General features: G+C 40.9%; 1 protein-coding gene across 1 annotated transcript; it reads right to left on the bottom strand.

Moving 5' to 3' along the window:
- Positions 1-2470: 2470 nt before the first annotated feature.
- LOC147622485 (uncharacterized) lies at positions 2471-24523 on the bottom strand. The gene is made up of 3 exons (XM_086822580.1): positions 24236-24523; positions 23888-24143; positions 2471-2655 (listed from the first exon to the last, which is right to left on the bottom strand). The coding sequence occupies exons 1-3, from the start codon at positions 24521-24523 to the stop codon at positions 2471-2473; spliced, it is 729 nt and encodes a 242-aa protein (XP_086678706.1).
- Between the last annotated feature and the right edge of the window lie 1812 nt (positions 24524-26335).

Here is a 26335-nt window from a genome sequence, read left to right as displayed (position 1 = left end):
GGATAATAAAAAACCAACAAATTCTCATTAGGCCAATGCCTCAATTTATAGAGTTTACATCCAAGCATCTAATCCCACTGATATCTCCTTAATTCACTCCACCTCTTCTCTTTTCCCAGAATATCTCCACACATCCTAAATCTTCTCATGCTACCCTTTATTCTCTCCTAGTAGATACCTCTCACCTTTTCACAACTTCTCACTCATTTACAGATTCTCTTTTATAGCCTCTTTCTAAGGGCTTGTTCCCGCACACACCCGATTCACTTGTATATTTCAACACCCCCCATCCCAGCCAGAGCCCCACCACATAAGAATTAGAGGCTGCAGAAGTCCCCAATGCAAAGCTGCTGATGAGGAGGAGGCACAACGGTAGACATTTTCAGATCAGAACCTCTTTGAAACCCACCACCGGTGGTGGGATCTTTTCCATACCCTCCTCATCACTCAGAAGCTGGCCTCTCATCTCCTGCCTCGTCACACAAATACTATGGAAACCCTCCGATGGGAACACACTGGGAATTTCCAATCTTGTGAAGCATATGCAGAAAGGGTCTATGCATCACATGGGGAAGTACCATGCTTCACCTAGGTCTTCTCCCACATGCCCCAAAAACGCATCACATAGATGACTGATTGCATCTATCATTAGTTGAAGATCGCTACAGTGGCAAGTTTCTTGCGAAAGCATAGGAGAGGCAAAATGTGGAGGACCTTTATATAGCCACACTCAACAACATTCATCTCTAGCATGCCCTTGATGAAAAGGAGAACTTCTCGCCACCAATATCCTCTCCTCCATTTTTGAGGTCCAGCACCAGCTCCAAGTAGCACAGAAGGCCGCGCAGCGGGCCAACCATGAACTCTCTCTCACTCAGGCTGTAGAAGAGGACTTCCATCAAAGAGCCACAACTGCGAAAGAATCCCTCAACTGAACCACCCTCAACTTGCAGTGCTACGAGGTTTCAAAGGAGGCACTCCACCACAAAGAATCGCAGTTGGAAGCCACAGAAGCAAGAGCCACCAACCACCACCCACACCATCTTGTCTTGCCTCTAGTACGATTGAGAAAAAGTTTGATCCCCTCATGGACACTGCAAGAGAGTTCCCTCTCCTTGCCATACCTCCCTAGAGCCCCTACCAACTCCTCAACCTCCATTACAACACCGTCTGCCTTAATCAACTCCAACACGACATATTCCTTGATGAACCCCTCTCCCGCACCACCTACTCCTATATCCTCACCAAGCTACCACTCCATAGCATCACCCTCTTGGCTCCCTTCTTCTTCCAGGGCTAGATTTCCTTCACCCACCCCCACATCTTCTTCAACTTCCCTACCCATCCCCTCTAAGTGAACCTCATCAGCTAGTCCCATCTCCTTTGCTTTGGGTAGCCTACAAACTAGAACGATGCCATCGACCTCTCCATCTCGGATGGTCTCTTCCCTTACCCCTACCTATCCTAGCAAACAACCAATGCCCTCTACTACCTCCACCGCACACAAGCTAGGAGATAGTACATGCAGCCTACCAACCCCTTCGGCACAATGAGCTCCCGTTGTACTCTACATTAAGCCTCATCGTACTTTATCAAAGGTGCCATCTATAGATGGAGGTCATGCAAGCCATGGGCATAATGAGATTTGATGACTTACATGTGGAATTTCCCATGGAGTTCACCCTCGAAGAAGCTATGGAGGCCAAATCCTTCTTCCGCTCCCATGGCCCCGAATACTCAAATGAGGAAGACATTGATAAACGACGAAGATGACGGTGGCGGAGGAGCCCAACTCCCTCAACCACCACCACCCTCATCTCCCCCACATCAACCTCCTCCCTCCATCTCCTCTCATCTAAGCACAAGCACAAGCATACAACCACCCCAACCCCCACCTCCATCAGGAACCACAACATAACACTCTTCCCCTCACAATCCTCTACCCCCCACCTAGCTCCCAACTCAACCTCCCTCACCAACTCCTCCCTCACCTCCAACCTTAACACTCAACTTAGGACTGCCGAACGTCCTCACTGAGTTATCCTCAACATCGGCCAGGCCTCTGCCATTCCTTACAGAAAGCCTTGCCACACCATTTCCTCCTCGACATCACCCACCCCTCCAACCTCGTCCTCGCCACCATTGCCACCCAGAATACCCTCCCTACCACCCTTGGAAGAAGCAAAAATCCCACCGCCACCACCACAGAAGTAGGAGGAAGTCAAACCTCCACTCCCTCCCACCCTTAGAAGAAGAAGAAATCCCACCGCCACCACCATGGGAGTAGGAGGAAGTCAAACCTCTGCTCGACCCCCTCAATTTGTGCGATCCGCTTGATTGCCAGAGTTTGAGTAGCAGATTCGAATCCTACTCAATCGAGAGGAGATTCAAATCCTACTCGGTCGAGACAACTCCAAGTGGAGCCCCTCACCAAAGTTATGGATCGCATGGACATCCATGTCATTCCTCCCTACATCGACACCAAGCATCGCAGTTGGAAGCGCGAGCACCCTCCTCGACAACACGATTTGGCTACCAGAGCCACCCGCTGTTGCTTTCGACTACTCATGCCATCATGTTTGATCTTATGGTGGGCAAGTAGCCGCCCTAGCAGCAACCTTTCCTCCTTCTGAAGCCTTACATTTGGGAACAACACTACAAGGTTTCAAATAACTCAAAATGGAATCATTTCCATGATGAGTAGGCCAAGAACTCGAAACTTCTCTTCAATTTTCCGTGGTTTTCTCCTCTAACGTCCTAGAATCCATGCACTGAAGCTAGCATGCTAAAGCAGCTCCATGAGTTCATTAGCCGATATGATCAGGTGTCAGATACCATGGTGGTCACCACCATCAGATTCTTTGACCTTGAATATTTGTCGATTTGCAAATGGGCATGTAATCATTTCCATGAGGAGGAGGCCAAGAACCCAGAACTTCTCTTTGATTTCCCATGATTCTCTCCTCTTATGTCCTAGAATCCATGCGCTAAAGCCAGCATGCTAAAGCACCTCCATGAGTTCATTAGCCGATATGATCAGGCGCCTGATACCACAGTTACCATCAGATTCTTCAATATGGTCTCATCACAATGCTAGAGACGTTCTTAAATTGGAGCCATTACCATCATGAAGGAACTCAAGTCTTGTCTTTCAACATTAAAACATGTTCACAGATGTAATGGCGGTGTTGTGGCTTGGCTTTCGACATCAAAACATGTTGAGAGATGTAATTACGGTGTTGTATGTGGGAAAGCACTCTAGAGGTGCAAGATATTATGGTAAGATAAGAATTCCACATGTGATATTGTATGGTGTGTGAGTGTTGACCAAAGAAGTGGAAAAGGGAGTGCCACATGGATGATGATGGTGTAAAGTGGGATAAGGCCAGAACCCCTATTATCATTGTATGGTTCATTGTGGATGCAATAGAGATCTTGTGTTGAGTGTGCAATCTCTCTCTCTGTCCAGTCATGGAGTTTCTTTTGTGGTTGTCAGTATGTAAGATTCCTCCCCAGCCTCTCAGGATGTCTAGTATCTTTCCCTGTAATCAATCCCCTCTTCTGCCTGTTTTGGCCTAGAGAGAGAAAATATTCTAGACAGAGGTTATTCAGATTTTGAATATTTTTTGATAGAAAAATTTCTCATCTTATTAATATAAGTTCCCTAAAATATGTTGAGATATCGAGCTCTAGTGAGGCGGTGGACACTGATGACCCGCCTGGGGGATAGGCCCCGCACTTACACCACTGGCATGGTTGGTGAGATCTTAGGTGATATGCGGCCAGTGGGATGACAGGCTGTGTGACAGCCACTCTAGAGACTGGCATAGTTATAGCGCCAGCTCATTTAGTCGGGTTCACACTATAGAGAACCCGTGTATGTATTTGGTTGAGTACCTTTCATATTGTGTGTACTCTTATCTTGTATATGGTGTGTTGAGTGTTGAGTAGAGAAGAAGAAGATTTTCAGCCTCTCACCTTGTGTGTTCTCTATTAGGGTTTTGTGAGTGTGTGTGTGTGCTTGCAAGAGCTCAAGCTCTCTTCCCCCCCTGCATCTTTTCATGGTATCAGAGCGTGGTTCGTGCTAAGGGCTGAGCTGCAAGCAAGAGAACCACAGGAAGCGGTACGAGGGTAAGAGCGTCAACTACTCTTCCCTATTGTGTTGGTGACTACACCCTTGTCGGGAGCTCTACGGGAGGCACCGGCAAACGATCTCCGATTGAGGAGTTTTCTTCGCGGGAGTGAAGCTAAAGGGCAACTATATAGTCCTAAAGGACTGATTTTCTGGGCCGAAAACGCGTTTTGGGCGCGTCTGGACCTCTGTTTTTCAGAAAGCAGGCGATTTCGAGCACTGAGGGTAAGTCATCGATTCTCTGCAGAACTCTATTTTAAGAACTGCAGGAAGACAGATTGACTGTGCAGACACTGTGGGTGCTGCAAAGAGGTCTACAGTTGCCATTGGGTGTATGTATGTGCATTGAAGTCACTGGTTGTGACATTTGAGAGTACTACAGTATCGCTGTGCAAAAAATACAGCAGTTGTGCAGAAAAACCAGAGTGCAGTTTCTGGTAAAATTGTGTGTTTGGCAAGATGTCTAATGATGGCATTACACAGATTGTGGCTGAGAAGCTGGACAAGAATAACTTCCATGCTTGGAGGTTCAGGTTGACAAATTTCCTGATGGGAAAAGGCTATTGGGACTACATAGAAGGTGAGCATGAAGAGGCACCGGAGATACCGGATATAAATCCGACTGCTGCAGATGTGAAAGAGTTTAAAGATTGGAACCAAGGAGCCAGAAAGGTTATGTATTGGCTTTCCATTAGTATACAGGACACCATGATTGGGCACATTCAGGATGCCAAGTCCCCCAAGGAGGCGTGGGACACCTTGGTAAAGCTTTATGAAACAAATACCAAGGCACGTAAGATACAGTTGAAGAATGAACTTCATACTGTGGAGAAAAAGAGCATGTCTGTGAATGACTATGCGCTGAAGATAAAGGGCATTGTGGAATCCCTTGCATCTATTGGTGTGTCAATAGATGATGATGACAAGGTGGAAGTCTATCTACGTGGTCTTGGGCCACAATACAAGGCGTTTAAGACGTCTATCCAGACTCGGGAAAACATTCCCAACTTTACAGATTTGGTGTCTATGCTGATTATCGAAGAGAAGAACTTGGGTGAAGACCAACAGTCTTCACAAAGCAAAAACAGTTCAGAGCAACAGGCCTTCTACACGAGTTCAGGAAGAGGACGAGGTAGAGGAGGCCGTGGACGCGGTCAAGGAGGTGGCCGAACAGGTAATCAGAATTATGGCCAGCAGCAGCAGCAGCAACAACAGTCCCAGAATCAACAACAACAACAACAACACGCAGGTGGAAGAGGCAAATTCAGAGGCAGGGGGAGTCAAAGAGGCCGTGGAAATTGGCAAAGGCAATATAATGATGCACGTGAATGCTACTATTGTGGTAAGCCAGGACATGTGCAGTCAGAATGTTATAAGAAGCAGGTTGACATGCAAAATGGGAAAGTGCAGCAAAACAACTATGCATCCTCAAGCAGAAATAATGAGGATAATGAAAGGTTGTTTGTTATGCAGCATGTCGTGAATGCCATGTCTGAAAATGTTGATGCAGCACAAAAAGATAATGTATGGTATGTGGATTCAGGCGCTTCGAACCACATGACGAGTCATGGGGAGTGGTTCAAGGAGATGAAGAACCCGGAAAGACCAGGTTTTGTGGAAACAGGGGATGACACTGCTCATCCAATTGCCCACGTTGGAGATGTGCCATTGTCTATGCAGGATGGCAAAGTGAAGTACCTTGCAGATGTACTTCATGTACCGAACATAACAAAGAATCTGGTTTCAGTTGGCCAGATGATTGAGCAGGGGTTGCAGGTTCGGTTTAACCCTGATGGATGTTATGTTGAAGATTTTAAAGACAAGTGCAGGTTGGTTGCAAAAGGCAACAGAGTAGGCAGAATGTTTACGTTGGATGTAGACATGCCTGAAATGAGTGCTGCGATGTTTGCAAATGGTTCAGGAGTTGTTGCAGACACAGACATATGGCATAAAAGAATAGGACATGTAAATGTGCAGAGATTGAAGTCTATGCAAACAAAAGGAATTGTGACAGGGCTGCCAAAATTTAAAGTGGAAGGTATGCAAAAAATATGTGAAGCATGCCAATTTGGGAAGCAAACAAAGCATGTGTTTTCACGTAACAGATATGTGAGCAGAAATGCACTAGATGTTGTGCATTCAGATGTATGGGGTCCTACGAAGACCGTGTCTATGGGAGGCTGCAGGTACTATGTCACTTTCATTGATGACCACACAAGGAAAGTGTGGGTATATTTCATGAAGGAGAAGAGTGAGGTGTTCACTCACTTTCAGAATTTCAGAGTTTTGCTTGAAAAGCAAACAGGGAAATATGTTAAGTGCCTAAGGTCAGATGGAGGGGGAGAATACTTCTCCAATGAGTTCTCTGAATTTTTGAAGAAGAATGGTATTCGGAGACAGTTCACATGCAGATACACTCCGCAGCAAAATGGAGTTGCTGAGCGGAAAAACAGGCACATTGCTGAGATTGCGCGAGCATTGATGGAAGAGAAGAATATGCCGCATTGCTATTGGGCTGAGGCTATTTCTACAGTAGTATACATCATGAACAGGACTCCAACTGCAGCCATACATGATGTAACTCCAGAGGAGAGGTTTACTGGCAGGAAACCAGATTTGTCTCATCTGAAAGTCTTTGGATGCATTGCATATGTGCATGTGCCAGATGAGCTGAGAACCAAGCTGGATCCGAAAGCTGAAAAATGTGTGTTCATTGGATATTTCCTTGAGCAAAAGGGATACAGCCTACAGGTGTTATAACCCTGCTACACGTGAGTTGAGGGTAAGCAGGGATGTTGTCTTTGATGAGATGAGCAGCTGGTATGCTGCTGAAAAAGAAACTGTTGGGGCTGATGTGAGTGGAAGTGTGGTTGCACAGAATGCAGGTCAGCAATCACAGTCTTTGAGTGGACCAGGAGAGTCCTCATCTAGTGGGTCTGTTGATAGACCATGGAGTGGCAGGCTGCGTCATAATACCAGCCCTGCAAATGTGATTAGTACATCACGTAAAGGAAAAGAGAAAGTGGTTGAGCCCCTTGGTATGCCTGACATTTCTGCAGGGCATTCTCATGTTGATGGAGAGTCTAGTGGCTCAGATATGAGCCTTGATGAGGAGCTTGGGATCCCAGCTATGAGAACACCTAGTGTAAAGAAGGCTATGGAGGCCATGAATGAAAAGCTGCGAAGATCAGGGAGAGTGAAGAACCCTGTGCAGAGATTTACATATGATGGTTATGTGGCACATCACTATGCATATATGGCAAAAGTTGTGCAGGTTGTAGAGCCCACATGCATTGATGAGGCTGTTGGAAATGTGTGTTGGGAGAAAGCTATGGATGAGGAGATGGATGCACTATATGGAAATGAAACTTGGGATTTAGTGCAATTGCCAGAAGGCAAGAAAGCCATTGGATGCAAGTGGGTGTACAAAGTTAAACATAACAGTGATGGAAGCATAAACAGGTACAAGGCTAGATTGGTAGCCAAAGGATATGCGCAGACATATGGGATTGATTATGAGGAAACTTTCAGCCCAGTTGCCAAGATGGCAACGGTGAGAGTTGTGATAGCAGTGGCTGCGTCAAAGAAATGGTCTTTACATCAGATGGATGTAAAGAATGCATTCTTGCATGGGGATTTGCAAGAAGAGGTGTATATGTTGCACCCACCTGGATATGAGGATGTGGGTCACCCCGAGCATGTTTGCAGGTTGAAGAAAGCCTTGTATGGCTTAAAGCAAGCACTAAGAGCATGGTCTGACAAGATTTCTGAATATCTTGTCACTATTGGCTTTCATGTAGCCAATGCAGATTTCTCATTGTATGTGAGACATGGTGATAGAGGGGTTGTGCTTGTTGTCATCTATATAGATGACTTGATCATTACGGGGGACCATGATGCAGAGATCTTTGATGTAAAGATCTTGCTTAGACAGAAGTTCGAGATGAAGGATCTGGGGGAGCTCAGATATTTCTTGGGCATTGAGGTGATTAGGTCACCACATGGTATTGGATTACTGCAGAGACAGTATGGCTTGGACATGTTGTCCAAGTATGGTATGACAGGCTGTAAGCCTATTTCTGTGCCATTGGATCAGAATGGCAAGTTGAGTGCAGATTCAGGAGAGATCTTGGAGGATCCTACTATGTACAGACGCATAGTAGGAAGTTTGATCTACATGACGATCACCAGACCAGATTTGAGCTATGCTGTTGGGTTGGTGAGTCAGTTTATGCAGGTTCCACGAAAACCGCATTTGGATGCAGTGAGACGCATACTGAGGTATGTGAGGTCTACTTTGCATTGTGGACTATTCTATGAGACTGGGACAGAGATATGTGTACATGGGTACACAGATGCTGATTGGACTGGTAGTATCTCAGACACAAGATCTACCAGTGGCTTTATGTTTTCTTTGGGGAGTGCTGCTGTGACTTGGAGCAGCAAGAAGCAGCCTACGGTTGCTCTATCGAGTACAGAGGCCGAGTACAGAGGAGCTGCTATGGCAGCATGTGAGGTAGCTTGGTTGAGAAAGCTACTTGCAGATTTGGGTCTATCAGTGGATAGACAAGTTGTCATTTTCTGTGACAACATTAGCAGTATACAGTTGGCCAGGAACCCAGTCTTTCATGCTCGTACAAAGCACATAGAGGTCCACTACCACTTCGTCAGAGAGAAGGTCTTGGCAGGAGACCTTGACCTTGTTTATGTCAGCACACAGAGGATCAGGTAGCTGACATCTTCACCAAAGCATTGGGTACAGAGAAGCTCCGCAGATTCAGGGCTTCGCTTGGTGTACATGAGATGGAGTTGAGCTCGAGGGGGAGTGTTGAGATATCGAGCTCTAGTGAGGCGGTGGACACTGATGACCCGCCTGGGGGATAGGCCCCGCACTTACACCACTGGCATGGTTGTTGAGATCTTAGGTGATATGCGGCCAGTGGGATGACAGGCTGTGTGACAGCCACTCTAGAGACTGGCATAGTTATAGCGCCAGCTCATTTAGTCGGGTTCACACTATAGAGAACCCGTGTATGTATTTGGTTGAGTACCTTTTATATTGTGTGTACTCTTATCTTGTATATGGTGTGTTGAGTGTTGAGTAGAGAAGAAGAAGATTTTCAGCCTCTCACCTTGTGTGTTCTCTATTAGGGTTTTGTGAGTGTGTGTGTGTGCTTGCAAGAGCTCAAGCTCTCTTCCCCCCCTGCATCTTTTCAAAATAGAAGTTCAAAAAGATTTCCAGAAGGTACATTAGAAATCAAGTATAATCTGCTCAAGAGGCCTTATCCTATGGGTCCACATTTTTGACGAAAAAATTTTAAATTAAGGTTCTTATGGGCAAATAGTATAATCTACTCAAGAGGCCTTATCCTACGGGCCAGATTTTTGAAAAAATTTAAATTAAGGTTCCTATGGGCCAATAGGATCAATCCATGTGTGGGAGGGAGATAAATCCAATTTGTAAAAGAAAATAACCAAAAAGTAGTAAATGCCCACATAAGATGAAGAGTTGACTATGTACAAGGTTTATTAGTAAAAACTATGAGTATTACTTAAAAAATGAGATATTTTGGGTATAATGATTCCATTTTGACACTTGTGTAAGGACGGGGAGTCCCTTCAAGGAGTCGCCTACTTCACATGCTTGAATGAGTTTTAAACTAAAAAATAATGTGATATTTTTATCTCTCCTCTCTCCGAAGCTTCTCATGAAGCTTTTCCCTAATCCAAGAATAAATTCTATGCTTGTTTAATTGGAGGTCAAATTAGTGGCTTTTTTATGCTTTTAAGCTAGTTATTTCATGAAAATTTATGATTAAATTAGTGGCTTTTTTATGCTTTTAAGCTAGTTATTTCATGAAAATTTATGATTAAATCCATAATGGGTTAATGATCCAATTAGGGATCATTCTAATCTTATCCATAATGTTAAAGTTCATTCCTTTAGAATAAATTGAGATTTATCAATAATAGCAGAGCGGAGCTATGGTGAAATTTCTGTAAAAATTACACATAAAATATTTTCATTCAAAGTATGAAAAGAGGACTTCTTACCATATTCTAGGAATTATCATCCTAGATAAACTGATTGATTCTCATTGTTGTAACCATAGAAATATTAATTTTTTAGTTTATGCATAATTAATGATTTTTTAGATAAATTTATTTATCTATGAAAAATAATTAAATGTTAAAAGAGGAATTCCCATTACATTTGGAATTCCATGATTAGATGAGAAAAGAGAATTTCTTGTCATATTGAAATTATTGGATAATTTATTTAATTTAAAAAATAAATTTTTAGATAAATTTATTTATCTATGAGAAATAATTAAATGTAAAAGAGGAATTTCCATTACATTTGAAATTCCATGATTGGATGAGAAAAGAGAATTTCTTATCATATTGGAATTATGGGATAATTCATTTAATTTAAAAAATGAATTTTTAGATAAATTTATTTATCTATGAGAAATAACTAAATGTTAAAAGAGGAATTCCCATTACATTGGAATTCCATGAATAGATGAGAAAAGAGAATTTCTTATCATATTGGAATTATGGGATAATTCATTTAATTTAAAAAATAAATTTTTAGATAAATTTATTTATCTATGAGAAATAATTAAATGTTAAAAGAGGAATTTCCGTTACACTTGGAATTCCATGATTGGATGAGAAAAGAGAATTTCTTATCATATTGGAATTATGGGATAATTCATTTAATTTCAGAAATAAATTTTTAGATAAATTTATTTATCTATGAGAAATAATTAAATGTTAAAAGAGGAATTCCCATGGTAATTGAAATCCTAGAAATTAAATGGGAAGAAGAGAAATTTTTAGTATAAATTTGATTTATGGTTATTTTTACCAAATAAAGAAATAAGGGTAGAATTGATTTCTATAAATCCCATGAATTCTTTTATTCAAAAAGAAGAATATGAAATAAAATTCAACTGAAGAGTTGAGAAGCAATATGAAAATAGTCGTCAGAAAAGAATCTTTAATTTAAACCAACCAAGTGGCTGAAGTTTAGAAAAAGTCCTATTATCAATGTATTAATCTAGGAAGCTATTAAATAGTAATAACATGTAAAAGGGATGTGATAAGATGTGTATCTGATGTGATAAGATGTGATAAGATGTGTATCTGCTGATGTGATAAGATGTATATAAGATGTGATAGGATGTGATAAGATGTGTATAAGATGTGATAGGATGTGATAAGATGTGATAGGATGTGATAAGATGTGTATAAGATGAGATAAGATGTGATACGATGTGATAAGATGTGTATCTGATGTGATAAGATGTGTATCAGATGTGATAAGATGTGTATGAGATGTGATAGGATGTGATAAGATGTGTATGAGATGTGACAGGATGCGATAAGATGTGTATGAGATGTGATAGGATGCGATAAGATGTGTATGAGATGTGATAGGATGCGATTAGATGCGTATGGGATGTGATAGGATGTGATAAGATGTGTATGAAATGAGGTAAAAAGTTTATCTGATGTGATAAGATGCATATAGGCTGTGATAGGATAAGAAAGGATGTGTTATAGAAGAATAGATGTGAAGGTGTATATGAATGTATGAATGTGGATGTGGAAATGGATGTATGGATGTAGATATGGATGGAGATGTATGAATGTGGATGTGGATATGGATGTATGGATGTGGATGTGAATGTAGATGTATGAATGTGGATGTAGAAATGGATGTATGGATGTAGAGGTATGAATGTGGATGTGGATGTGTGGATATGGATGTGGAAATGGAAGTATGGATATAGATATGGATGTGGATGTGTGGATATGGATGTGGAAATGGATGTATGGATGTAGATGTGAAAATGGATGTATGGATGTAGATGTGGATGTGGATGTATGGATGTGGATGTGAAAATGGATGTATGGATGTAGATGTTGGTGTAGATATGGATGTGGAAATGGATGTATGGATGTAGATATGGATGTGGTTGTGTGGATATGGATGTGGAAATGGATGTATGGATGTAGATGTGAAAATGGATGTATGGATGTAGATGTGGATGTGGATGTATGGATGTGGATGTGAAAATGGATGTATAGATGTAGATATGGATGTGGATGTGGATGTATGAATGTGGATATGAAAATGGATATATGGATGTAGATGTGGATGTGGATGTGGATGTATGGATGTGGATATATGAATGTGGATGTGGATGTGGATGTGGATGTATGAATGTGGATGTGAAAATGGATATATGGATGTAGATGTGGATGTGGATGTACGAATGTGGATGTGTATGTGGAATAATGAATGCGAATATGTATGTGAATGGATATGACGTCGATATGAGCGAATGGATGAGATGAGATGTCATGTGAATCAGAATGTGAATGAATGAATGATATAAGATGTGAATGAATGAGATGTAATGAGAAATGGATGTGATGAGACGTAATGTAATTTAAGAAAGATAGGAATGGATGTTATGTGAAGTGAATGAATCTGATTTGAATGAATCTGATGTGATGGGATGGAAAATGATGTATCTGGTTAAGAATGGATACGCTTATGATTTGGAATTGGGTTAAGTAATATGGATTGATGTGGAACAATCTGGAAAGACGAGAGTTCATTATAGAAACTGTATTTGTGAACTGTTTGTAAATGACTGTTTTATATCAAGAATGTCGGAGAAGCATTTTGACTGTCTTGAGAATGTGGTTGTGGTTGGAGACCTACCTGATAAAGTTGCAACAGCTGGACCGAGAGTCAACGAAGGACGTCTTGCTTAGTAGCAAGGATCCCGAGGTCTTAACCAGCCTCGGTTTGATTTAAATGGAGAGCTTCCGGTACGGTGGATGAGGGACCAAGGAAGCGGCCTATGAGTGAAGCGCTAGCGAAGGATCCTAGAGGGTGCTGACCATACGGTGTTCGGGCTCTGGGTCATCGAAGATACCCACACGTGCGTCGTGGAAGATATTGGAACAAGGAGTAAGAGTTGTTTTCTGGAACCGATGGATCTAGTTGACTGACCTTGCTGGTCCTCAATGGATGAGTCCATGGCTCTTTTATATGGATCTGTTGGTTGATCTTGCTGATCTTCAACGAAGATTCCATCTTGATTTTTATAAGTGATTATATTGCCGGGCACTATGAGCTAGGAACTATTGAAAAGGCCCCCGAGTGGATAGGTGGTAGCATTCTGGTTGCCAATGATGCCATAGATACTCCGATGAAGGAATGATTGGAAATTAAGATTCAACCGGATATTTTGGAGAATTGTGATCAGTGATACTATGGTTTCATTAAATGATTGTTTTAAAGATGGCTGAATCTGTGAAAAGAAAAGAAAAGAAAAAAAAGGCAATTTCATATTGGGTGTGTAAGTGGCATGACTGGTGTTAAATTTGCATGAATATCCGGCTAGGGGACCTGGGAACTCTTTTCCCTAGTACCCGAGACAAAACCTAACCAAATTCTAAATTGGATCCCATCACTACAGTGGTTGGGTGGTTGGCTAACCCATGGGACTAGATGGGGTTAGGTTGGACTGATGGATCCATAAAATGAGACTCCTTTCTGTTATTACGATAGATGAAGTAAATCCTGGATAGTAATTGTTCTATGGATAGGAATCAACGGCTGTGCCTCTTGATGGTAGGGAAAAAAGCATTGATCTCTATGATCCAAGTGCAAGTTTCTTCCTTGATCTGGCCGAGTATCTTTATAGGTGCTGTTGGATCAATTTGGTTAGTAATGATCTTGACTACGTTAGAGTAAAATTTTATCCTGGAGGAATCGCCTGTGCTTTCGGGGCAAGAGAAGTTTTTCCGAGTTCGGTTTTGGAAGAATCCAGGAATTAGTCACCTGTCTCGATATCCGTGGTGGTGGGCGAGACCCCGAGTGTAGGACCCTACCCCACGCAAGATGTGCTACTTCCGCTGCTAGCACCCCGAATCCATTGCGCGGTGGGGACAGGGATCTTACAGAGTAGGTGGCTCTTGCAAGTGGTGGTGTGCATGGGGGTTAGTGCCTTTCCCAAACATTGCGATGATATAAAAAGGACTAGGGTGGTTTCACCTAAGTGAGGGATGCTCAAATCAACTTGGTGTGTACATTGGGTAGATATGGCACATACACATTGACACATGTGTCTAGCCATGTTTGATGAACACTCCAATGTATCATTGAGGGGGAGTGTTGAGAGGTAGCGATTGTGGTTGTGCAATGCTACATTAATATGGGTGATGGGTGAGTTGTGGAACACCTCGATTAAGACAGGGTGTTGAGAGATGTAATCGCAGCGTTGTTTATGTGTATGTGAGAAAGCACTCTAGAAGTGCAAGATATTGTGGTAAAATAAGAATGCCACATGTGATATTGTATGGTATGTGAGTGTTGACCAAAAGACTAGAAAAGGGAGTGCCACAAGGATGATGATGTGTAAAGGTGAATAAGGCTAGAAGGCCTATATCATTGTATAGTTCATTGACCAAAAGACTAGAAAAGGGAGTGCCACATGGATGATGATGTGTAAAGGTGAATAAGGCTAGAAGGCCTATATCATTGTATAGTTCATTGTGAGTGAAATAGAGATCTTGCATTGGGCGTGCAATCTCTCTCTCACTCTCTCCTAGAGTTTCTTGTGTGTTTTAATCGCCTTAATTCTTATGCTTAATCTTGTGTCTAGCACTATGATCAATCCCATATTGTGATTGTTAACATGATATCAAAGCTAGGATGGGCTCTTAGTCATGGTGAATATCTATGTATAGGTTTCTTGATTATGTGTTTATTTGATTAAGCATTTCATTATGCATTACCAATTTTATTAAGAAAAGAAATTATGCACACTCATATTATAATTTATATTTACATTTGTGAAGATTTGAGAGAGATTCTCATTAGAAGAAAGCTGCCAACTGAAGATTGCAATAAGGAGATGCAATGGAGCCACCATCGCCAAGATTGAAGTGAAGATTTCATGGGGTATGAAAATCGAGTAGTCATCATCAAGGAGAAGTTCCCAAGGAGATTTGTCACTGCAACACATCGGAGGCATAGCAGTGTTTTCTAGTAGCATTTATTTTATGGGGATATTGGGGATTACGTTCGATGCTCTCTGTAGTGAAATTTCGTTGCTTAGCACTGCAACACATCGGAGGCATAGCAGTGTTTTCTAGTAGCATTTATTTTATGGGGATATTGGGGATTACGTTCGATGCTCTCTGTAGTGAAATTTCGCTACTTAGCAGTGCTTACAACAATGATTTTTCATTGCTCCCAATCGTTCATAAACAGCGAAATTTTGCTACTGAAAAATGCCTATACTAGCGAAATTTTGCTATTGAACAGTGCCTATACTAGCAAAATTTTATTGCTATACTATGATTTTGCTGCTGTGTAGTGAAATTACGTTCTTATTTTTGCTGCATGAAGTTCTAGAGAGCTGTTGGAAGCTGAATTTAAAAAATGCATCACATACACATAGAAAATGATTTATAGTTTTAAAAGAATATCCATTAGAATCCTTGGAGCCATGTTTCGAGAAAAAAACTTTTGAGGAGCAAAATAATGTCAAGATCATGAATCTATCCCATCTTGTAATAAATCCATATGTAATGCTTTATCAATGTCTATATCTAATGGAATCTCGATGAAAAGACGAGGTTCCATATCAATATCAATATCACTATCATGATCTAATGAAGCATTGTCATGATTGATAGGTGACTCATCATCTTCTTCGGATTGATGTTTCTCATGATCTTGATTAAAATGTTTTCTTGATCATCTTCTTCCAATGAGCCGATTTGAGGTAGTACTTGCACCTCATCTCCAGAGATTCGGCCTCCACATCTTGATCTTGAAATATATATTTTGAACGAGAGGAAACTTGTATAACATACCACCACTTTGGATCAATTTGATTAGTGTGAAACACAACCTAATATCACAAAGAAAAGGGGTTACACTTTTCTTATACTCCATCAAGATTTAATTTGGGATTGGTTGGGTTACTAACCTGTTGTGACAATGTTGAGGTAGTATGAAAGTATCTTTCTCATCATTCCGAAACTTGTGCAATGATTTGAAATAACCCATTTGGATGTTTCTTGACAGTTGCTTGAGCACCTTAAACCATTTGATATCAAAGATGAATAGAATAAATGCTCTAAATCCAACCTCAAGAATCTCTTGAATAGTTCCACAATACTCAAGATTATCCTCTATGACATTGGTACCATGTCTAATAGCTTGATTTTCTTTCTCAAAAGTTGACATCACACCACAATCAAATGTGTTTCTTTTAGAATACACATGCTCCATGCAAAAGGGCCTTCCCTCTAACCATATTTCATTATATAGTTTGTACTAACATTAAACAAAAGCATGACATTTGTTCTAGTGCATTAAACATGTATATACATGAGATTGAGATAAAGAATGTACTTACTTGAGGGTCACATCCTCTTGCATACACATGCTCTTCTATTGAGATCATCTCTCCCTTTTGCGATGCTATTAATATTGCCATACGAAGCTATTCTATATTGATCACATTTGGTAGAGGTTCCAAGCTATTCTATATTGATCACATTTGGTAGAGGTTCCAAGCTAGGTGGAAATGGCAAACATCTATTTGCTCTTCTGAAAGCTCTTCTCTCATCCTTTCATCTATTGATTTCATCTTTGTATCTCCCATTCCACTTCTCCATGATGGGACTATTTATAATGCATAATGTATTCACCTTGTGGCATAATGCTTCATCCAGTCTTTATTGCCTTCCTTTTCCTTGAGGCACATTAGTGATTAGTCGGTCATCTTCCTCATTTCTTCACAATCATGCCATGGAAGGATCTATGTGAGATGTTTTGATATATACACAAGAGAATCTTGCATCAACCATCCCTGTGCCATGCTTTCTTCTGGCCTTGCTTTGTGTCTCACAAATTCCTTTAAGGTTTTCATAAACCTTTCAAGAAAAACATCCATTGAACATGAACAACACCACATAACGCCCCATCATCAATCAAATACGCCAAAGATGCAATTAGGTAGTGAGAATTGTTCTAAGAAAGATTTTCTCGATCATACACACTACCTCAATAGCATTCATACAAGCCATATCAATGGATTTAGGATCTATCTCCTTTAAGGATATGTACCTACATATATAGCAATAATGTGTACTATTTACCAATACATAACTTGTGAGAGTGCGTGAGAATACTAAATAAGCAATATTATAACTTGGGTAGTGAATTCAAGAGAAGATTCATACCTCACCAAGCTTCTCATTTTGTAAATAGTCTCTCTCACCTTCTTGTCTCCACAACTAACTATATCAATTGGAAGAATATGCATAGAAAAAAATGGAAGTTAGTATATGAGTCTACAAATTATGTACCAGAAAGAGAATAATCGAATATTTATATACCTATAATATCTTGTGTCAATCATGTGTCTTGAGGCCATATAATTGTTCCTCTCCTTTCTCTTTGGTCTTTGTAAAGGTACCCTTAAATGAATGCATTACTCCTGTTGGTGTACTAAAAGAGGCAATCACACTTTTCACCTTATTGTGCTCCTTAGTTAATACCCATGGTGCCTTTGGTAGGACTATGTTGCCACTCACTTTCAATTGGCCATGCACTCTGAAGGCATCCAATGTTTTGTAAGTCATCCCTTGCACCCTTTGTATCTCTTTTACCAATTAAATGGTCCTAGATATTTGTTGCCACATTCTTGAAGATATTCTTGGGATCTAAGAGATGATTGATCTTCATGTCACACCAATATGGAAGTCGAAAGAAGATTAAGTGTCTAGACATCCCATCAGGTGGTGGATTGGGGGTGCTTCTTCATGCCTCAAACAAATATCTACCTCTCATCACAAGTGGTGAGACATCAGGTGGCACATACTTGGGATGTGAAGGAGGGAGAAATCGATGATGTTTGTCATACACCACCTTCTTCAGTGTAGAAGGTCTTTCTAAAACAAGTGATGGTCCACAAATCAGACATGCATGGCGTCGGAGTTTGCCAAAACTATTTTCAAATTGAGATGATTGAGATAGAGATATAAACTTAAAGTTTAAAGTTTAAAGCCTTATGCATATAGGGTTCAAGTAGGTACCACCTGAGCACTCCATGAGAGAACCTGGGATAGTCATGCATCTTCCAAAGCAAAAATCCTTTCACCTCCACCTCATGCCTATTTATTGTCTTTGAAATATTGTGTACTTTGATACCTCACCATAGTGTCTCAAGGTCCTCAATAAAAGGCTCGAGGTTAACATTCATGTTCGCTGCCTTGTACTTACTTTTGGTACAAGGAGAGAAAGCATGATATGACCTTTCTAGATTGCCACCCATGGAGGGAGGTTGTAATTCACCAATACAATAGGCCAACTAGACCATGGTGCTGACCTGAAGCCAAATGTGTTAACACCATCCATTCCCAAGCCAAGACGTAAGTGACGGGGCTCATCTTTAAACTCTAGCCATTGATGCTCCACATGTTGCCATGTGGGTGAATCAACTACAATCCTCATGATGCCATGGGTTGAACGATGATGAGTACCATGCCATGTCATGAGTTCTTCAATTCCCTTACATTCAAACATGTGTTGGATGCGAGGAATGATAGGGAAGTGTCTCAAAACCTTTCAGAGAGCTTTATCTCCTTGCAAATCATCCCTATAGGAGCTCTCCCCACATTGGCTACATTGTGTTGCATGTTTATTAACACCTCTAAATAGCATGCAATCATTGGGATATGTGTGTATTTTTGTGCAATCCATACCTAGCATAGGGAGAATTTTACGACACCCATCTTGTGAGCTTGGTAATAGATTAAGGGGGGAGACATGCGTGTATTTTTGTGCAATCCATACCTAGAATAGGGAGAATTTTATGACACCCATCTTGTGAGATTAAGGGGGGGGGGAGAATCTTCTTGAGAAGCCTACAACAAAACATAAGAAATCATATGCCAAAATATGGAGAATATCTAGAACATGAAACATTTTCTATTTGAGAGAATAGAATGAGGCGGTCTTACCGAAGAAGACTTGTGACACTTGCATCACTCCATCGATAAGTTATTTGTAAGTTTAATAGCTCCAAGTTTGCTCTCGCAGTGTAGAGTAAGAAAACCCCTCATACAAAGGGGTGCTTTCCTCTCTATGCAAGGTTTCCTCCTCTTGTGACATTGAAGCTTGCTCACTATCATCCATGATCTCCCGTAAAAAGAAGTCATTCACCATGTCGTCCATGATGAGATTCTCTTCCTCCTCATGTGGCAATGACGGAGGCACCTCATTTGATTGGTTGGGGAAGAGTAGTCTCAGCCATTCTTTATATATGAAGCCTTGCCACCTTCTGCACTCTACCCGATGTCATCGAATGGTGTGGCATGTTACCTAGCACTCTCCTGTGGTTCTCCTCCATGTCATCATTCACACTTCGTTGTGCCAATGCCTCATGAAAACCATATATTCAGACATGCTCAATTGTTATAGGACATCATTGTATATATTGGCCCTTGCATCAATCACACACAATGAATTTTTTTCTCTCAAAAATGCCTTAGAACCAACTTTTGGTCCTTTTGTATACATTGGCCCTTGCATCACACACACAATGAATACACACAATGAATTTTTTCTCTCAACCATTCCTTAGAACCAACTTTTGGTCCTTTTGTTGTTGATAATCACTGATAGACATCTTTAACCCTACAAAAACTAATTTAGGGTTTATAAAAAACACACAACACTATCCATAACTATAAATAGAAATTTTCCCATGGTTTTGTTGGCTACACAACAACGTTTTTCACTGCCAAGCAGCGAAAATTTTCTGCCCAGCAGTGAAATTACGTTGCCCAATAGCAACCTAGGAACTGAAACTCTAGCCTAAAACGTTGCCGAGAGGTGTCAAGACCCTACTACTTACTTTTCGTATCGTGCACATGCAGAGGCTATCTGCAACCCGCGGTCTATTTCTCCCACCACACCTCAACCATCAAGACTTTTCCATCAATCACCTCTTCCTCTCAAAGTAAGCCCTATTTCTTGTTTTCCCCCAGGCTTTAATAAAAAGCTTCATTCCAAGCTCAATGTGAAATTAGGTTTTGAGCTTTTCTTCCCCTTTCTCTCTCTTTCCTTTCCATTTCTCCCTTCCTATGTCTTTCGCCTCCCTTGCCCTAACCCTAGCCTAATGCATAGAGATCTAATAAAGAGCTTTGATGGAGAGATCTCCACAAAGCTCTTTATTAGATCTCTATGCATTAGGCTACTCTCCATCAAAGCTATCTATTAAGCATTATATGCATTAGGCTAGGGTGTAGGCTTAACAAAAACTAATCGTTTCATTCACTTATGCATTAGGAATAGGGTTTAGTGTACTCACTGCTTGTTCTCCTTGCTTGCTAGGTTTATTCAAGTGAACAAGGGCTTAGGCCAATCCTCTCGTAGGTAAGCCCTCTTTTTTCATTTTTTGTTATACTTCTTCTTTTAGTGTTTTTTACCCTTGGGTTCCAGGGACTAGGTTTAGGTCAATAGGATATGCATAAGCCCTTATGCAATAGCCTATGCAAATCCTATTGTAATAAGGCGGCTTATGCAATAGGTTGATGTATAAGTTGTATGCAATAGGTTTATGCATAAACCTATGCATAGTGCTTATGCATAGCCTTATGCAATATGGCTTATGCAGTAGGCTTATGAAATAGGTTTATGCATAGGCTATTGCATAAGCCCTTATTATGCAATAGGTTTACACATAGCCTTATTCCAATAAGCCCTCTTGCAATAGGCTATGCATAAGCCCTTGTGCAATAGCTTATGCATAGCCTATTGCAATAAGGCTTATGTAATAGGCTATTGCATAAGGCTTATGCATAAGGCTTATGCAATTGGTTTATGCATAGGCTTATCCATAAGGCTTTTACATAAGCCTTATGCAATACCATTCTCCATAAGACCTATTGCATAATATGTTAAAATAAACTATTTTTTTAATTTATTATGATATTTTTTCGTAGGCCTATTCAAGCAAACAACCACCAAAGGTTTAGGCCATGGAGGGGCTCATACGGATTCAGCTAGAAGAGGTAAGACATCTTTTTCCATTCTTTGTTTATGCTTCTTCTCTTTGTGTTTTTGCACCCTTGGGTGCTAGGGATTAGGGTTAGGTAAATAGTCTTATGCATACCCTATGCATAGTGTGCATACCCTACACATATTGCTTATGCATAGCCTATGCATACCCTATGTATAGTGCATACCCTATGTGTAGTGTTAATGAACTAATGTTTTGATTTATTATGAAATTTTTTGTAGGTCTATTCAAGCGAACAACCACCAAGGGTTCCGGCCACATAGCGGTTCATACAAATTCCGCTAGCAGAGGTAAGCCATCTTTATCCGTTCTTTGTTTATGCTTCTTGTCTTTATGTTTTTATACCCTTAGGTGCGGTGGGGGATTAGGTTCAGGTCAAGAGGCTATGGCCCCTATGTGTAGTATTTATGCATAGCCTGTGCATAGTGCTTGTGCATAACATGTGCATAGCCTATGCATAAGCTATGCATAGATATTCATAGGCTATGTAGCGACTATCCATAGGCTATGTACAAGTTGAGCATAGGCTATGCATAGGTTATGCTACATAACCTATGCATAGGCTATGCACAAGATATGCATACCCTATGCATAACCTATCCATAGCCTATGCATAGGATATGCATAGGGTATGTATAAGCTATGCATAAGGGTATGCATAGGCTATGCATAGGAAGGGTATGTATAAGCTATGCATAAGATATGCATAGGGTATGCATGGACTATGCATAGGGTATGCATAAGGTATGCATAGGCTTATCCATAAAGATATGGGGCATTGTTATATGCCATCTAGAATGTTTCTTATGTCAAGTCAGGAGTGGCTATCCACGAGTAAGTGGTTATAGTGGGGGGGTATCCCTCAATCTTCTCACTATCCTTCTCTTGTGAAAGAGGAGTTTCCTTTGGCTTTAATAGTTGGGAGCATGTGGAAAGTCCTCATAAGCTATCATCCAAAAGTGGCACTGTCCACTCTGCTTGTCTAAGCAGTACTGTAGGAGGTCTTAACAATGTTCTAATATCACATGTACTGCTTGTCTAAGCAGTACTATAGGAGGTCTTAACAATGTTCTAATATCACATGTTTTATTTTTTGTCTAAGCTTTAAGCATAGCTTTTTTTAGTGCAATCATGTTTTTCTGCCTCGTGCATATACGACTATGGGTACATAGCTCCCCATCTGCAATTGTGGACGTGGATGTGTATGGGAGGCATACACTTCGATGAGTCCATTTTGGGGACTCGAGAAGATGAGGTAAGTGAACCTAAACCCTTCTCTTTTCTACATATAATTATATTTTATTGCCCTTGTTTATCTTGGACTTGATGGCATGTATGTAGGATGAAGGGGAAGAGGAAGAGGAGAGGATCTTGACTATGAGCATGAAGCTATAGGAAGTGAAGAGGATGATGAAGACGACAATGATGATCACTCGAAATCCGATGAGGATTCTAGTTAGTCACCTCTTCATTGTAGGCATTTTTTGTATATATGGCCAAAGGCCCGACACTTCATGAAATAAATAAATTTGGACTCAATTGCATTCTTGAATAGTTCAAGTGTTTCGTATGTTTGTGTTTGTGTCATAAAACTGAAACTGTGCCTCTGTTTAATTTAAAAAAAGAGCTTGGGCAGACTCAATAGTCGTGCGTGCAAAATCCCCAGTATGTCCCAGCTCTTTTTTTACTACACAGAGCTTTCAATGCTAAGTAGTGTAAATAGCAGCAAAATTTTGTTGTTGAGTAGCGAATCCATTGCTGCAGTGAAAATAGTAGCATTTCTAGCAGTGAAAGTAGCCCGCCGTCCGCCTACCCTTTTCGTTATTAAAAAAATCCTATTTTTGCTGCTACACCCTCTTTGTGTTGTAGTGTGTGAAGGTATTTTGTGATTATTTGCCTTATTAATTTTTTCTTTGAGCATGAGAGATTGCTTATGTTGAGAAGGGTTGCTATGTTGGGACTTGTGAATCCATGGTTGCTTGGTTGTGGGGATAGGCAAAGTTATGGGATCGTTTGGGAGTCCATATCACAACAACACAAAGCAACTATAGACGCGCTTGACAGACGCGCAAAATAGCGGACGCATCTATAGGCATTGCTTGAATAGAGAAATTATGGGCACGTCTAACAGCGCATCTAATAGCGCGTGTATTTGCACGTGTATTGATGCATCTATTAGGGCATCTACACTGAGAATCTAACACTACGTCTACCAGCGCGTCTATTTACACGTGTATTAGCGCGTCTATTTACGCGTGTATTAGGGCGTCTATTAGTGAGTCTACACTGAGAATTAGACGCGTATTTAGATGTATAACAGAGAATACAAAAAGTGAGATTTTGGTGTAGGCTGGTAAATGTACATCACTGCTTTCCAAAAATTGCCCATGATTACCAAAGCACATAATTTTAACAAAAACATCAATGCTTTTTTGCAAACCCACATATACAAAAACTCAGTGAGGTGAGGAGAATGAGACAATATGTAAAATAGTTTAGCCAATATCAATGATGGGCTACAGTTCAATCTCATCCTCAATGAGATCAACCCTTGCCAAACTATCTACTTCAAAATCTAAACAAGCGTTTAGATCTACAAATACATTCAACCCACTACTACTTGTGCTACTCATGTGCTCATCGAAATCAGCATCACCAATGGTAGGCTCGTCCTCATGGGTAATGGCCTCAATATCTGTATCTCCTATCTCATGATCATCCTCCTCTCTCGTATCACGGTCATCATCACCTCCATGGCCATGATCATCCTCCATACACTCCATATTCGTAAATGTACTATACATCACTTTGGAACGTGGCATAATAGGTATGACATGCCACCATTTGTTATTATCCACCATTGGTTGATAGACAACCTAATTCAAACACAAATACAATCATGTTATTTTCCTTGCATCGAAGGTATCAAATATTTAAAAGTGAGTACGTTTATATGTGTGTACAGTACCTGTTCACATTGTTGCGGTAGTACTAGTGCGTCCTTCTTACTTTGCCAAAACTTTGTGGAGTCAATAGTTACAAAGCCACTTGCATGGCATTTGATTGTTGCATTAGGGCCTCTTTCCACCACGTCCTTAAACCACTTTACATCCAAAACATACACAAAGAAGCGTCGAAAGTCAAGCTTAATAATATCTTGGATTATGCCACAATAATCATCCATGGCTCCATTAGCTCCCTCAAAGCTAGCAATGACGCCGCAATCTTGTGTGTTTCTCTTATCATCAATCCCCATTGTGTTCGAAAATGCTTGCCCTGACACCATATAGCATTAAACATAGTGCACTACACCAAGACAAAATCAATTAAATAAGCAATCTAAATTATTGAAAGCTCCTAACTTATGCATAACATTCTATATACCGACCTTGCTCATGCATCCCCTAGCATACTCCCATTCTTCCATTGTGATATGCATCCCCTCATCTTTCTCTGCTTTCTCCATTTCATCAAGTAGCCAATCCACATGAATATCCTTTGGAAGTGCTCTTAGATACTGAGGGTATGGCACACGAGATCCGTGGTGTGTACGAAAGAGGGCCCTTTCTTCTTGTCTTCTTGCCTTTGCATCCTCATATCTTGTCACCCATCTTTTCATCACATCACTATTAAGCACGCAATAGAGGTTGATATTATCAAGCAACTACGTGTCTATTACTTTGTTGTGTCCTTTCCCTTGAGGCACAATTGAGGCACAATAGAGGTCATCCTTAGGTCTTCATCATCTCTCCATAGTCGTGGGAGAGAGCTATCCACATCAACAAGAAACTCAAAAATATATACAAGTGACTCTTGTATCAACCCTCGGCCATGCTACCTTCGGGTCTTGCATTTTGTCTCACGAAACCCTTCAAGGTCTTCATGAAACGCTCGAGGAAGAACAACCATCGTGCATGTATAGTACCATCGGTTGATTGATGGGAGGAATGCCATGACATGAGCTCTGCAATGGATTTGCACTTGAACATATGTTGGATGCGAGGGATTATGGGAAAATGTCGCAGAACCTTACGAGGCACATCCAAAGTTTTGAGATCTGCTCTATATCTTGCCTCTCCACAAGTAGGACACTCTCTTGCTTCCTTATGTAGTCCACGAAACAAAACATAATCGTTGACGCATGCATGGATGCACTTGTAATCTAATCCTCCAAGAGAGGTCACATGTTGCCTTGCCATATCTCTTGAGGTCCGTAATTTATTCTCCCTTGGAAGCATTTTACACAATAGCATGCATGTGAAGACCATAAATGAGGAAGAGCATTCGAGTAATTGACCCACTAGCATAATTCACCATGTTTGCAAAATAGACTTTAAAGCTTACTTGAGTAATGCATTCAAACTTGAATTGCTCCATCCATAGATGGTTTGCAAGTTTAGTAACTCAAGGGAGGCACGTAGAACAGAGAATGTGCACCCCTCAAACAGTGGAGTCGATGCTGCGGTAAAAAGATCATGCTGCTCCATGCTATCATCCCTCCCTTCGGATTGATGGACATATAAATCCCGCACCATATCATCAAACACCTCCTCTTCCACGGCTTCATGAGGTAATGGTAGAGGGCTACTATCATTATCACTCCATGCATCCATAATGATCCCTCTTGAAGATCCCACCTCATATCGCCGACGCTTTGCCTCCTCATAAACGAGCATAGGGCAACATATGCGGGTGTGGCACTACATCCTGTATCAAATTAAAACGGGATCATAACTCAAACATATGAACACCCATAGGTATCTCAATCAACCTTAACTCTTTAACACTTACCATGTTTACGGTCGCATCCCATTCTCCATACTTTGAGATGTGATTGAGTGTAATCCTGCGTGCACGATACATGTTTCCTCGACATCGATCACACATACCTTTGATTTTTTTCTCCAACCACATTTTGCGATGGTGGATACGAAGGGATTCATCCTCACTGGAGCTACTTGTTGAAGATGAAGACATCCTATAAATAAACAACCCAAAAAAATTGCTTTTGTATCAAATATTTAATCTGAAAACTCTCTGTTGCGTCTAATACCGCGTCTAAAACCGC

This window comes from Cibotium barometz, chromosome 28, assembly GCF_041138505.1.
Source record: "Cibotium barometz isolate CiBa-2024 chromosome 28, ASM4113850v1, whole genome shotgun sequence".
Classification (NCBI taxonomy): Eukaryota; Viridiplantae; Streptophyta; class Polypodiopsida; order Cyatheales; family Cibotiaceae; genus Cibotium; species Cibotium barometz.
Note: the sequence above shows the minus strand (reverse complement) of the source record. Positions and strands in the feature narration are given on the sequence as shown.